Source organism: Oncorhynchus tshawytscha, linkage group LG02 (assembly GCF_018296145.1).
Source record: "Oncorhynchus tshawytscha isolate Ot180627B linkage group LG02, Otsh_v2.0, whole genome shotgun sequence".
NCBI lineage: Eukaryota > Metazoa > Chordata > Actinopteri > Salmoniformes > Salmonidae > Oncorhynchus > Oncorhynchus tshawytscha.
Window position 1 is genome coordinate 73,659,074 of NC_056430.1, and position 14,529 is coordinate 73,673,602.

Below are 14,529 nucleotides of genomic sequence, written 5' to 3' on the forward strand. Positions count from 1 at the left end.
TTCGGGACTAAAGCATTTACAGCACTTAACATTTCAAGATATGTAACTTTCAAAATTGATGCAAAATGCATCATACTGGGATGAATTCTGTATTTTGAAAGTTCCATATCTTTCAGACTGATATGTCTTTGTCCATGTCTGTCGGGAACCATATTCCATTTTGTCTCAATGAACAGACACAGTAGGTATAACAAGTGTAGGCCTTCATATCCTCCAGTTATACACAAAAACACTGTGTAATAAATATACATTCAAAATTCAATATCCGAATTAAACCAACCTGAGGATTACTTCTAAGCCGCTACATCTAACAATGGCAGACATGTTCCAAGGCACTTTGCATCTAAAAACACACTATGTAATATCCCTAACACTTTACAGACTAAAATGAAAAGTTAAACCAAATGATTAAAGTACTATTTGGAGTACAGCTACATGGAACAACATGGAACCAGAACCAGGACAAATACTAATATGGATGACTTTCAGTTCACTATATCACAGAGTCTGACTTCTATAATAATGACTAGAAAGAAGGCTGTGTTTATTCCCACGATGAAAAACAAACACATTTATTCTCTACTGCAAATAAATCAAAGGGTGAAAGATACAGAAATATCTTTTTAACACAAATCTTTGGTGACCGGTTTTCATTTTCACAAACGTAGTACATTAACACTGGAACCTTTTTAAACTACAGTATTGTTTAGACTATGTACAGAATCAAACATATTGCTAGATTGTATATAGCCTCGTTATTGTTATTTTGTTGCGTTACTATTTTCTTTAGCAAATATTTGTCTTTGTTTTTAACTCTGCATGGTTGGGAATGGGCTCGTAAGTCAGCATTTCACGGTAATATGTATTACTGTATATGGAGCATGTGACCAATAACATTTCATTTGATTTGTAGCAATGAGTTTTAGTCCAAGCAATTCTCAGAGAATCGCTCTTCTCTCTGGGTCCAGTGCATTTCACCGTGTGACTTCCATCCGATATGTCATTTATTCATGTCTCTTTCGTTGAGTAGTCCTTGGCAAGCTCAGATCACGCAGTCTGTAGCACACACGCAACGCTGTCCACCATATCAACTTGACAGTACCGAATGATGAGAATAGGTCAGAGGTCACTCTGTAGCTGAGGGGTCAGTTAGTGCACCAAGTAGACTCTCCTCTGCCAGCTGAGACAGGTACTTCTGTGAAGAGCACAAATATAAAAGTTAGCTTTGTGTACGTAGTTGTAGAGTTCCCCTTTAAGTGGGATATTCAACTGCCTTCAAATACTTAGACGATAACACAACAATCTGCGTTTCACCCTTATTTCGCTTCCCACTATGATACACTATAACTCCATCCGACTTCCTGTGAATTTTAAAACAAGGAGACCCGATTTATCTGCATTGAGTTTCTTATGCATATTCCGCTATAGAAACTCCTCAGCCAGAGCTACTGCTGTTTGACACAATAGTGAAGGAGGGAGACCTCAGAGAGTGGAATGTTCTGAGAGAGAGGCAGGTGCTTCCTGAACAGACATTAACCTGTCTAGTTTCTACATTCACTGTATTTCCCCAGTCCTGTTAAAGGCCAAAACCATCATCAGCAGCCCGCTCTCGGCTAAGCGGGTAGCAGCAGGGAGCCCCCACACACACAATCACACACACAACCACACACACAATCACACACACAAAACCCCTCAGCTTTTGACGGACAGCACAACTGTTCTTGAGGTTTTTTACCCTCGCAATGTAATCCATCAAATGTGAAGGAATCTTTTCCCCCTCTGGCTGCTTTCAGCTGTGCAGCTTTGCATGTGTGTGGGGTGTTAGCGTGTGAGTGTGTGTGTGTGTGTGTGTGTGTGTGTGTGTGTGTGTGTGTGTGTGTGTGTGTCTGGATGGGCATTGGGCACTAATAGGTAACCTAATACAACTCCCAGTACTCAACACTGTGAGGGGGCCTTCCTGTAGTCAATGGGCTGCCCCTTCCACTGCCTGTTCACAGCCGCACAGAAATACCCTGACCTGCTGAACCAAAAGCCTATTGGGAATGAACCTTCAGAATGTTATTACTTTACTTGAAGAGCACAATGGGTCTAACAAATGTAGGACTTTCTATCCGCTAGTTAGTCTACACGTTGCCTGTGCACAAAGGAGGTCCCCAGGAAGGACTAGAGCAGCTGGGCCCATTGGAAGGGAGCCTTTAGGAAGTAGCGTCATGGATAGACTCCCATGGGTGCCACACTAACACCCTCTACTCTACTCACTCATCAAAAGTCTCCTTTTCTGACACCCCACTGTAGGGGGACCCCACCCCCCACGGTGGAGAGGGGGAAAAGCTTTGGATTGTGCTGCCAGTTTTGACGTGTGTGTGTAATAGAGATAGTGAGTGACTGATCTCTGTATCTCGTGTTCTGCCCCACGGTTGGGTAGCATGTGCCACACTGTAACTCAACTCTAAAGACATTTTTCTGAACTTTGGTCTCACAATGATGTCACTGAGTGATAAGCTTCCAAGCTTTCCCTGTAATAACTAATACATGTCACACATATGTTCATGACTCTTCTGCAAGGGGTAGTGTAAGTTAACGATGGAGAGGGTTAGTGTTTCCTGCTATCAAAATCATCATCATCATGATCATCATCGTTCATCCCCTTCCTTCTTTCTCTTTCTCCTCTTTCTCCTCCTTCTTCTCCTCCTCACCCTTCTCCTTCTCCTCTTCTTCCTCCTCCTCCTGCTCCTCCTCATGCTCCTTCTCCTCCTCATCCTCCTCATCCTTCTCCTCCTGCTCCTGCTCCTCCTCATCCTCCTCCTCACCCTTCTCCTTCTCCTCTTCTTCCTCCTCCTCCTGCTCCTCCTCATGCTCCTTCTCCTCCTCATCCTCCTCATCCTTCTCCTCCTCCTCCTGCTCCTCCTCATGCTCCTCCTCCTCATCATCCTTCTCCTTATCCTTCTCCTCTTCTTCCTCCTCCTCCTGCTCCTTCTCATGCTCCTCATCCTTCTCCTTCTCCTCTTCTTCCTCCTCCTCCTCCTGCTCCTCATCCTTCTCCTCGTCCTCCTCCTCCTCCTCCTCTCTTCCTCTTCCTCATAACCATGTCTAATTAGAATGACCTATGTTAATAGTAAATGTGTTGCTGTACCTGAAGGTTCCTGTAGTGGACAGTACTACGACAGTGAGAGGTCTTGGCTGTCTCCTCGCTGGTGTAGAACAGGCCACACAGCTTACAGTAGAACCCCGTACTAGGCACGATGAACTCCACCCCTAGAACAACAACACACCAATCAGAAAACTGCTAATACACCTCTAGAACAGCACAAACCAATCAGAGAACAGAACATGTACCCCTACAGCAGCCGCAGACCAATTACAGAAGAGAATCCTCCGACCATACAACAGCATCAGACCAATCAGAACACAGCCCATGTACCTCTAAAACTCGTATTAAAAGTTGTTACAAATCTGATTAGATTGTTACTGCACAAGGACTAGAGTAACGTAATGTAGTGTTACCAATGTAACTGATTGGCTAGAGAGGTTACCCAGGGCTAACTCCCAGGGCTAACTCCCAGGTCTGAAACAGACACGTTTTCAAAGGCAGCTAGGAGGATAGTCAACGGGGCAGCATGGCCCCTCTCCCCCTCATCAGTAGCCTCGTTGTCAGTGTGACAGAGTGAAGTTGTTAACTCTTCAAGCTGATCTAGATCAGCTGCACTGTCACTGTCTCTCTCATGGGAGAACACAACACAACACTGCAGCCAGACACTACTCAATTGTGAATCTATCTCAGCCATGCTATCAATGACCGTAGCATTTGGCTGTGAAACACACACACACACACACACACACACGGTGCACATACACTGACACACACACACACAGCATACACACACACACACACACGGTGCACATACACACACACACACACACACTCGAAGGCCATCATAGTCCACTCATGTGTAGTGTTCACCAACAAGGCACAGTAGGTCATGTGTTGTGTGTGCCTATGTCATGCCAGGCCTAAATAAACACATCTCAGGGGTACGTTTAACACCTTGCTCTCAACAAGTGGCCAGCTGAAGCTACCACATGCGCTCTTTCACTCCAGGCACAGATAGCATTGGTATAACAGGTTGTTGATTAATAATCATATTATATTCAATAAGTTTTATTTGTCCCCAAGGCCAAGGGGCAATTTTTACTGGGCTTAAAATGACATTGCAGATCGCATACATACAACAACAAAACAACAACAATACTTCATGTAAATTAAAGTCATTTGGTCCTTACCCAGAGGGATGCTGTGTTCACTGAGAATCTTCTCCTGCCCTCTAGAAGGTGAGGGAGCCCCTATGTCTATCAGGTTTATAGGACATGGGACATGTGTTGAATTCTGGATGACTGTAAATGACAAGTGAACATAAGTTACCTATAAAATCTAGAAGAATAACATCTGTACAATAATAAACAGGAAACATGGATGACGATTCAGAATCCCGATACTGGCTTATTTGATCAGGAAGTCAAATTCTAGACATATTATTTCATAGTGAGAGCAAATGTTCTGTACCTCTAGAAGTCTCAGCCTTGTGCTGCTGTATGTCTGGCTTCATGACCGTTACTTCCCTCCCCACGTCCTCCATCTTGTGTATTACATCCTGGGTCTTGCTGCTTTCACACGCGCCAGCGTGATTGGTTAGCGCCAGCTCCTGCGTCGGCGCTCCACTCTTCAGTACTTCGACTTCCAAACACGTCTCTTCCAGGGCTGCCTTGAACTCCGGGTTGGGGAAATCATCCAGATCTGAACTGAGCTGTTCTGAGGCTACTGGGATGGGTGGCTGTGGCTGTGGCAGTGGCAGTGGCTGTGGCTGTGGCTGTGGCTGTGACTGTGGCTGTGGCTGTGGCTGTGACTGTGGCTGTGGCAGTGGCTGTGGCAGTGGCTGTGGCTGTGGCTGACTGTGACTGTGACTGTGACTGGTGGCTGTGGCTGTGGCTGTGGCAGTGGCAGTGGCAGTGGCTGTGGCTGTGGCTGTGACTGTGACTGTGACTGTGGCAGTGACTGGTCTGTGGGGCTGGGGTTTGTGCTAATCTCCCCATCTTTCTGCTCTGTAGGTATAGGATCCACCACCCCACCTACCCCACCTCCTCTACCCAACTCGGTATCCTCTCTCTGGGCTAACTCCTTCTCAGAGCAGGGCCTGGGACTGGGGGTGGAGGTTGATCGTGGAGCCTCTCCCTCCTCCTCCTCCGTAGGATCCTTTTGGAGGTCTGAGGCTGACACATCCTCGTCATCCTGCAGCTCAGGGAGGTCCGGTTCGATGATGGAGTCGTCCTCTCCTACCTCGTCCACTGTGACCAGCTCCTCCATGTTCTTGGGGTACCAGCACTCACCCTCTGTGTCGTCCCCACTCTCCCACTCCTCCGCCTCGCTGTCTTTTTCTCTCTCATGCTTGCCACTTCGTTGAGGAGAAACAGACTTCTCTTTGGATCGCTGATCCTCAGCGGTTTCTCCCTGTAATGATACGCCATTTGTTTATAGATAAGATATACTGTACATGTCAAACTTCTGATTTACGTATTAATCTTACTTACTAATAAAATAAAATCCTATCACTTACGTTATTTTCAGTAATCTCTATTTCCGGTTTCTCCGTCCCGTGTCTCATGGTGGGTTTCTTGCTCCTTCCCCATGTCGGGGAGCCTCCTCTCTGTCTTCTGTCTTCTCCTGTCCTGGTGGGTAGAGACTCCTCTCCCAGCTCTGACTCTGAGTGTCTGGATCTGTGGTAGTCCCCTCCATCCCTCCTCTTTGACTTGACTCTCCCCTCCTCATGTCTCTGGTACTGTGGCCTCAGGGGCTTCTCTGGCTTATACACGTGCTGTGTTTTGTAGGAGTCCTCATCCATGTTCCTGTACGAAGGGAAGGGGGGCATCCCCTGAGGGCTACACCGCGGGTGGGGGTACCAGTCTCCCCCCCTGTTCCCCCCCCTCATCCCCTCCCCTCTTCCTCCACCTCTTTCGTCTGCTGATCTGGGACTGATCCGGTCTCGGTCGGAGGGTTTCAGGTACGGCTTGTTCCGTCGATCCTGCATCCTCCCGTTCAGCCTGTCGTCATCCACTGTACCTCCGTTCCTCCATGGCACCTCGTCCCTTTCCCTCTCTCGTTCTCTGTCCTCGTCCCCCTTTCTCATGTGTTTGGCGGTCCAGGAGCCCCGTTCCGGGCCTCCTCGGCAGGGTGCCCCCTGCGGGCTGTGGGCTGAACTACAGGAGGTAAAGCTGGGGCTGTGGGAGCGAGGGCTCAGAGAGCGGCTGATGGGACTACGGGACCGCGCTCTCTCTGGCATGTAGCTGGGAGGAAATAATATCATTAATATGCAGTTTGTAGTCAGGAAGTAGTGTTGGATCATTTCATCCATTATTTGTCGTTTTGTAGATCGATCGTACATAGACAATCGCATATTAAAACAAAAAATTGCCGCTAAGAAAATGTACAAGGAAAGAATGAAACAAGTCGCCTTACTGATCAATCTCCTGCATCTCGTCCCTTTCCCTCAGAGAGTTGATATCCTGGATGATTGAATCAACGTCTTTACCTGGTTTCTGTATGAACAGAGCATTTCACACCATAACATGATACTGTACTGTAGATTCAGTACACACTTGGTGTGAGCTAAATAAAAACTGTAATAAACATTTCAACACCACATTGTCAACCCAATACAACTCACCTTGAGCTGAAGCTCCTTGTATCTCTTGGACATCCTGATCAGTAGTTTCTGATCGTTGATCGTGGCTGGAGTCAGCTGGTAGTATTGAACCATAGCCTGGGCCGCCTCAATGTACGCCATCTCCACAAACGCCTGTGGGGTGAAGAGGAAGAGGAGGAGGAAGAAAACTTTATTGATCCATTTTCCCTTAGAGTCCAAGAAAATGTGTCTTACATTTTACCCCAAGCCCTTCTAAAGGCATGCAAACACAGGGTATTCACAGTGCAGGCTGACACACCCCATGCAGATTTTAGGGCTTAAGTGCCTTGCTCAAGGGCACAACGGCAGTTGAGTGGAGTGAGAGAAAGACACCAATGTTAGACATCTGTTTGTGACAGTTTAACGTCCTTTTTTTTCAAATAACATTTTTGCAATAACATATGTCAAACAAGGTGCGAGCAAATCTTCTATATCCCAGCTAGGTTATCATATTTCATTGGCATCATAAATCAAAAAGACAGTTACAATCTGCTCAGATACATTTCTGGGTAACCAACACCCATGATTTTAGTGTAGTCGAGCCCCTTGACTGTGATGTGGGTGACATTAACGAGTCATTTTAATACAGTGTCTGATAAATGAAATTCTAGAGACTGAGTGAGACATCATGTTCTGTGATAAAATGGTTGGATGGACCGTAGGGAAAATAAGACATCATTATCACATTACAATAGAAAATGGTCCATGAAACTGTAGGAAAAGGCATCTTATCATATTACAAGATAATATGAAGTGGAAACAATTCATTTGGTCCATAGCAACACAGGGGTACTGGTCTATAGCAACACAGGGGTACTGGTCTATAGCAACACAGGGGTACTGGTCTATAGCAACACAGGGGTATTGGTCTATAGCAACACAGGGGTACTGGTCTATAGCAACACAGGGGTACTGGTCTATAGCAACACAGGGGTACTGGTCTATAGCAACACAGGGGTATTGGTCCATAGCAACACAGGGGTACTGGTCTATAGCAACACAGGGGTATTGGTCCATAGCAACACAGGGGTACTGGTCCATAGCAACACAGGGGTACTGGTCCATAGCAACACAGGGGTACTGGTCCATAGCAACACAGGGGTATTGGTCCATAGCAACACAGGGGTACTGGTCCATAGCAACACAGGGGTATTGGTCCATAGCAACACAGGGGTACTGGTCTATAGCAACACAGGGGTACTGGTCTATAGCAACACAGGGGTACTGGTCTATAGTAACACAGGGGTATTGGTCCATAGCAACACAGGGGTACTGGTCTATAGTAACACAGGGGTATTGGTCCATAGCAACACAGGAGTACTGGTCCATAGCAACACAGGGGTATTGTTCCATAGCAACACAGGGGTACTGGTCCATAGCAACACAGGGGTACTGGTCCATAGCAACACAGGGGTATTTAAAGACATTAGAGAACTGCTCCAGTTGTCAAGGGCATTGACCCTTTTCTCCCAACAAATATATGTGACTAATATTGTGACTAGACTCCACAGTAGAGCAGTAGACATTTGTGAGGGGGAAAATGGTGTATCTGGTCCTTAGCAACCGAGGGTTATTTCAAGACATTTGCAAAGGGGCACACATCCTTTGGTTTCCGTTTCTCCATGGCAGTTATTTGTTCATTGAAGTGTGACTTGACTCCCTAGTGCAGCTGTATACATTAGTGAGTATTTGTTCTGCAGTGATATCCCACAGGGCTAATGGCAGTAGCTGTGAGGGTAAAGCGAAACCACAGGTTTGTTCTTTGAGGCATTTCCAACGACTAGGGCTCACTGTGAGGAGTCTGTCGGGATAGGCCTCAGTCGTTAAGTTAATCGTTCATCTTTTAATAATCATCAGGTAAGACCAAAAACGAGCTCACTTTTTGGCCATTCTGGGACTAGAGGACTGGATTTGTGTACTTGTGTTTGGAGTTGTGTACTTGTGTTTGGAGTTCTGTGGTTGTGTTTGGAGTTGTGTGGTTGTGTTTGGAGTTGTGTACGTGTGTTTGGAGTTGTGTGGTTGTGTTTGGAGTTGTGTACTTGTGTTTGGAGTTGTGTACTTGTGTTTGGAGTTGTGTGGTTGTGTTTGGAGTTGTGTGGTTGTGTTTGGAGTTGTGTACGTGTGTTTGGAGTTGTGTGGTTGTGTTTGGAGTTGTGTACGTGTGTTTGGAGTTGTGTGGTTGTGTTTGGAGTTGTGTACTTGTGTTTGTTGTTTGTTTGGAGTTGTGTGGTTGTGTTTGGAGTTGTGTACTTGTGTTTGGAGTTGTGTACTTGTGTTTGGAGTTGTGTACTTGTGTTTGGAGTTGTGTACTTGTGTTTGGAGTTGTGTACTTGTGTTTGGAGTTGTGTACTTGTTTGGAGTTGTGTGGTTGTGTTTGGAGTTGTGTGGTTGTGTTTGGAGTTGTGTGGTTGTGTTTGGAGTTGTGTGGTTGTGTTTGGAGTTGTGTGGTTGTGTTTGGAGTTGTACACTCATGTTTTAAGAGAATAACATTGTACTGTACCTGGTGGGTAGAGCGCATGAGGATGTAGTTGGTGACTTTCCCGAAGGGCAGTCCCAGGTTGATGACATCATTCTCTGTGCAGCTGCCCTCGGGGAGGTTGCAGATGTGGACCACCCGTCCTGTGATTGATTTCCTGGGTGGAAATACCTAAAATAAAGAGAAATAAGATAAATGCATCAGTATGTTTATTACTGTTAAAACATCATACGATTCGTGTAATATTTCACTGTACTTCATGTATTATTTACACTAGTAAAAGTCTGATTAAAATAATCAATTACAGGTATGCTCTTATCTAAAATTACAAATATGAAAAAACATGTCCGCTTTTAAGAAAACAGCACAATGATCTGAGAAATGATCATACAGAAATGCAGTCCATTCTAGGCTGTTGCTGTCTTCTTCCCTCTTTTTGGAAGACTTTTAAGGTCAATGAAAATATTTGACCCTACTTCAGCCACAGACTGTAGACCTAGACTGGACTGTAGGGAACTATTTCCTCTCTAATGTCAAAGCACTTCAACATTATCACTCACACTCAGTGACAGAATGTGATGTATCCCTCCACTCTTAGAGCGTATCCCTCCACCTCAGTGGCTCTGCTATAAATAGATCCCTGGTGAAGCGACACAGTCGCCGTGACAGCGTGACAATGATAATGAGAGCTTTCTCGCTTGGATTTGGGAACATGTCAGCTGACCAGGTACAGACATACATAGCACACACACACACACACACAAAGACCCAGACATCCCAGTCATCTTTGTCACTAATCCCTCTGGATTGCCAAGTATAGCAACCCCCGCTGCTCCTCTCCCCCCACCTCCTCCCTGCCTCCCCTCTCTCTCTCCCTCTCAGAGTGGTGTAACTTACACCCAGGGGCAGCACTCAGCTCTGAGGTAAAAACCATTGGCCTCTCGTCTGACTGACTAATGGCCAACAAAGTAAGTGAATGAAGAGGGTGTCAACACTATTCCCTAATAGCTACGACACCAGATGTAATGGGAATCAGCATCATGGGTCAACCTATGGAATATATCAACCACTGTGTTGTTCAGATGATACAGCACTGGGTATACAGTAGCATGTGGTACTGGACACTACTCAGACATTTAATGGTCACTTACGGGAAGACGTTCAACATGTCTTTCTTTTTAATGGATCTGTAATCTTTAATTCTGCATTGTTGGAAGAGGACCCGTAACTAAGTATTTCGCTGTTAGACTACACCTGTTGTTTACAAAGAATGTGACACATTCGATTTGATTTGATTTGTATTTGGAAATTCCAGGCCAAACCGGGATCGTTCCTAACCCTAACTTTCACCTTCAGATCACTTCAAAGCAAAATGTGTTTATGTGTCACATAAAACAGCACTGACAGACAGTCCCTGACAGCCGGGGGTTTGGGTGACCATGACATTACCCAGGACGGTCATAAGTCCCTCCATGTTCTCCCCTAACCTCTGCCCTCTCTACTGTACAATATGTCAGTTAGTGCTGGATTTCTTCAGGTCAGACTTATAAGAAGAACAACACTGCAGCCTATCAGACCGGATCTGTCCTTAACCATGACGTTACCCCAGAGACGGGCTGCCCAGCTAGCCTGACAGACAGTCCCCCTCTTACCTCTACCCTTTGTCCTCTCTGTCTTCTGTAAAATGTCTGGTAGTGCTGGATTTCTTACGAAAAGATTCCCTTTACAGGTAAGAACAACACTGTAGCCTGACTAGGGTTGCAAAGGGAGGGTATATTAGTGGTAACTTTCTAAGTTTTACACTACAACATGCTAAATATAAACCATCAACTTAGTGAACACCATTGGTGTTAAATATGAGCGTTTCAACATGAAGTATCCTTTATTTTTACACACAGTTGTTTATTTTACGAAGCCAATATGTCTTTGTTGTAAATGTTTTGGCGTCAAACTAGTGGCAGTTGTGAAAAAAGTCAATAGTTGGAAGAGTTGTAGAGTTAATTGAAAATAATGCCATTGTTGATTAGAAGCTTTTTTCATGAATTAGGCTATTTTCTCTTGAAACTGGACAATATGGATACATATATAAAATAGGACTACTTTAAGAAATAGTTATTAAAGTATAAATTGCCAAAGTTACCATAGATTGCCACAGATTACCTGTTAATTACCAAAATTACTGAAAGTTCTGTTAACTTTTGTAAATTACCGGTAGTTTTGCAACCCAAGCCTGACGGGCCTAAACTGTCCTTAATCATGATACTACCCAGGGAACCATGATTCTACCCCAGGGACGGGCCGCCCAGCCTGCCTGACAGACAGGCACACATGTGGGACAGTCTGGGATCTGATTCTCCTGGGTCTGGGCCTGAGTCAGTAACAGTAGCCAGGGCCAGCGATGGTGTTGTTGTTATAAGGAACTTGTACAGAGGAAATCTAGCACCAACAGATGTTTTACAAGTGGTAGAGAGGACAGGGGGACAGGGATATTGAAGTACTGATGTTGCTCTGTTTTTAAAGTTTCCTTTCGCTGCCACGCCCCCCGAGTTTGAGTAATGCCCATCGATCTTCTTTTAAGAAGATCAAACGTGCATTGTGCTTGATGGTCCCTATACACCCCAGGTCACAGGCTAAAATGGGGGAACTCTTACCAGCGTATCTGTGTCGCTACCTATTTCCAATAAGGAACACTGCTACATTTGATAGTAGACAGAAAACTAGACTATACTAGTAGATGTGATGAGTTGGGAAAGTTGTGCCAAAAGAATATTGCTACTATGCTGCTACCCTATAATCCTCCCCTCAACCCAAGATTAGAACCAAGAAGTTACACCCCAAGATTAGAACCAAAATGGTACACCCCAAGATTAGAAACAAGATGTTACACCCCAAGATTAGAACCAAGATGTTACACCACAAAATTACAACCAAGATGGTACACCCCAACATTAGAACCAAGATGTTACACACCAAGATTAGAACCAAGATGTTACACCCCAAGATTAGAACCAACATGTTACAACCAAAGATTAGTATACAGTTTCTGAAAAGAACATTGCTACTGTGCTGCTCATCCCATAAAACCTAAGATTAGAAGCAAAATGTTACACCTCAAGATTAGTAGGTAGTTTATGTGAAGAACATTGCTACTGTGCTGCTATACCCTAGACTAATCCGCTATCCCCAATGTTAATCTATCCAAATCCCTGATTGCCTACAGGGTTAAATAACTGTCGTTTAACTGCCCCTGGCCTGCCACCTGATTTTAACAGTTTCAGATGCGAGAGTGATAATTCTATTAGCGGCTCTGTGCCAACTACCACTAAGCTAAGCTAGCTATCTAGCTAGCACACACACACACACACACACACACACACACACACACACACACACACACACACACACACACACACACACACACACACACACACACACACACACACACACACACACGAAAGGTCACCGCAGCCCAGTCAGTAAACAGCTACAAAAATAGACAGCAACAGGCTGTTAATGTCCTTGAGGTGAAAGAGGGAAGAAGAGTCTTGCCGGCCGTCGTCGGGGTTGTATCAGTCAGAGTGTTTGCCTTGTAAATATGTGGCCCAGCGATCTGGACACTTGTTCATGCTTTTACATCCTTTGGATCCATAAATTGAGGGTCAAACAGTGTCTGTTTCTGGGCTTGGGGAAGATGTTGACGCTTCTATATCACAGATCTTGGATCAGATTACCCTAGTCATAAACCATTAGGAGGATGAATGTCTGACCTTGTATCACTGGTTAAGGGCTAGACCTCTTCATACTGTTATACAGCCTGAGTCTTACCCCTGACTTGAGGGTCATACAGTGTAAATGTTCTTGGGCTGTGGAAAGATGCCAACGCTTCTTAAACACAGCTCTAGGATTTTTTTATTTAACCTTTATTTAACTAGGCAAGTCAGTTAAGAACAAATTCTTATTTACAATGACGGCCTAGGAACAGTGGGTTGACTGTCTTGTTCAGGGGCAGAAAGACAGATTTTTTACCTTGTCAGCTCGGGGATTCGATCTAGCAACCTTTCGGGTTACTGGCCCAGCGCTCTAACCACCAGGCTACCTACAGCAGCAATGACATTACCCCTTGCTTCAATTTGAACTATTTAGAATGGTGTAACAAACAAAAAAGCCTGACATTGTATCAGTGGTTAAAGACAATTTCTTTACTATAAATCTATGTATTGTAGTGTATTGCAGACCAAAAGGAACAACTGGTCCTTACGTTGACATGGGACATTGTTAGTGTGTATATGACTAATTTAGCTGATCTACAACAGCTGTGGATGGACTGGAGTGTTGCTGTTGATTCGTGTGTGGAGGCTGACAACGGCAGATGATTTCTACATCTTGTAAACGTGATTGGGTTTACTGGGGTACAGGGAGCTGCATTTCTGTTGGGCGATAGTGTGTGATTTGTAATACAATCTGACCTTCAGATCTGGGTTTAAATACAGTTTCTAATACTTTATCTGGGCTTACTTGAGCTTCACCGAGCGTGATGGAACCAATAGAATAGTTGTAAAAGTGCAATCCCCGCCCATCTGGCACTCAAGGCAGACTAGAGCAAACTCTTAGTATTTGAAAGATTTCAAATAGTATTTGAACTGTGACCTATTCATCAGGAAATGAAAAAGTGAAGTTACAATTGAAATACATGAGGCAGTTAGTTAAGTTACCGGAACGGCCTGGCAAATGTCATTGCGGCTAGTAAACCACATTTGAAACGTGCGACTGGAATGGTATGACATTGTGATGTTTATTCAATGGTTTACATGTGATGGTCTTTGATGTCAGTGTTCAATTGATATTGACTTTGCAATCAACTACAAGAAAGACAGATGGAAAAAAGAGAGATCGAGAGAGAGAGAGAGAGAGATGTTTTCGTGCACCAGTGAATGTTTTGATACTGCTACCAAGAGTCAATCAAACATGCTTGCAAATTCCCACTTTCACTCTCAGCAGTCTCAGCAGTAGTTCCGCCCCATAGACAAAACACAAAACCCACAGCCCTTTACACCCATACCCATATACGGGTTGAAAGTGGCAGATTTGGACACTAATAGGCTCTTAAATTGGAGAGCAGTGGCTGTACAGTAACATGCTATACATGACGTCAGAGCTCAGGCTTTGCGCTTCACAGCTATGAATGGGTTTTGACTGACATCCATTCTGAACATGAGCACCGCGAGCGACAAGAAGTTGCCCCCCCCCCCTCACGCTAATTGGGCAACTTTTAGCAAATGTTTGGTTGTCTGAGTGAGGTCAATTCTATAAATTACAAGG

At 44.8% G+C, this 14,529-nt stretch overlaps 1 protein-coding gene and 1 non-coding gene across 2 annotated transcripts in view; both read right to left on the minus strand.

The window, feature by feature from the left end:
- Nucleotides 1–520: 520 nt before the first annotated feature.
- rbm20 (RNA binding motif protein 20) overlaps nucleotides 521–14,529 on the minus strand; it is a 71,976-nt gene continuing 57,967 nt past the window's right edge. The window contains exons 7-15 of the mRNA XM_042305492.1: nucleotides 9,235–9,381; nucleotides 6,717–6,848; nucleotides 6,509–6,588; nucleotides 5,610–6,336; nucleotides 4,979–5,503; nucleotides 4,562–4,907; nucleotides 4,282–4,392; nucleotides 3,134–3,255; nucleotides 521–1,195 (exon numbers count right to left, since the gene is read on the minus strand). Coding sequence (XP_042161426.1) covers nucleotides 1,127–1,195; nucleotides 3,134–3,255; nucleotides 4,282–4,392; nucleotides 4,562–4,907; nucleotides 4,979–5,503; nucleotides 5,610–6,336; nucleotides 6,509–6,588; nucleotides 6,717–6,848; nucleotides 9,235–9,381 — 2,259 coding nt within the window. The 3' untranslated portion in view covers nucleotides 521–1,126. The remainder of the gene's footprint in view (nucleotides 1,196–3,133; nucleotides 3,256–4,281; nucleotides 4,393–4,561; nucleotides 4,908–4,978; nucleotides 5,504–5,609; nucleotides 6,337–6,508; nucleotides 6,589–6,716; nucleotides 6,849–9,234; nucleotides 9,382–14,529) is intronic.
- LOC112236772 lies at nucleotides 8,422–8,555 on the minus strand. Its single transcript, XR_002951276.2, has one exon. It is a non-coding gene; the product is annotated as a small nucleolar RNA SNORA18 (small nucleolar RNA).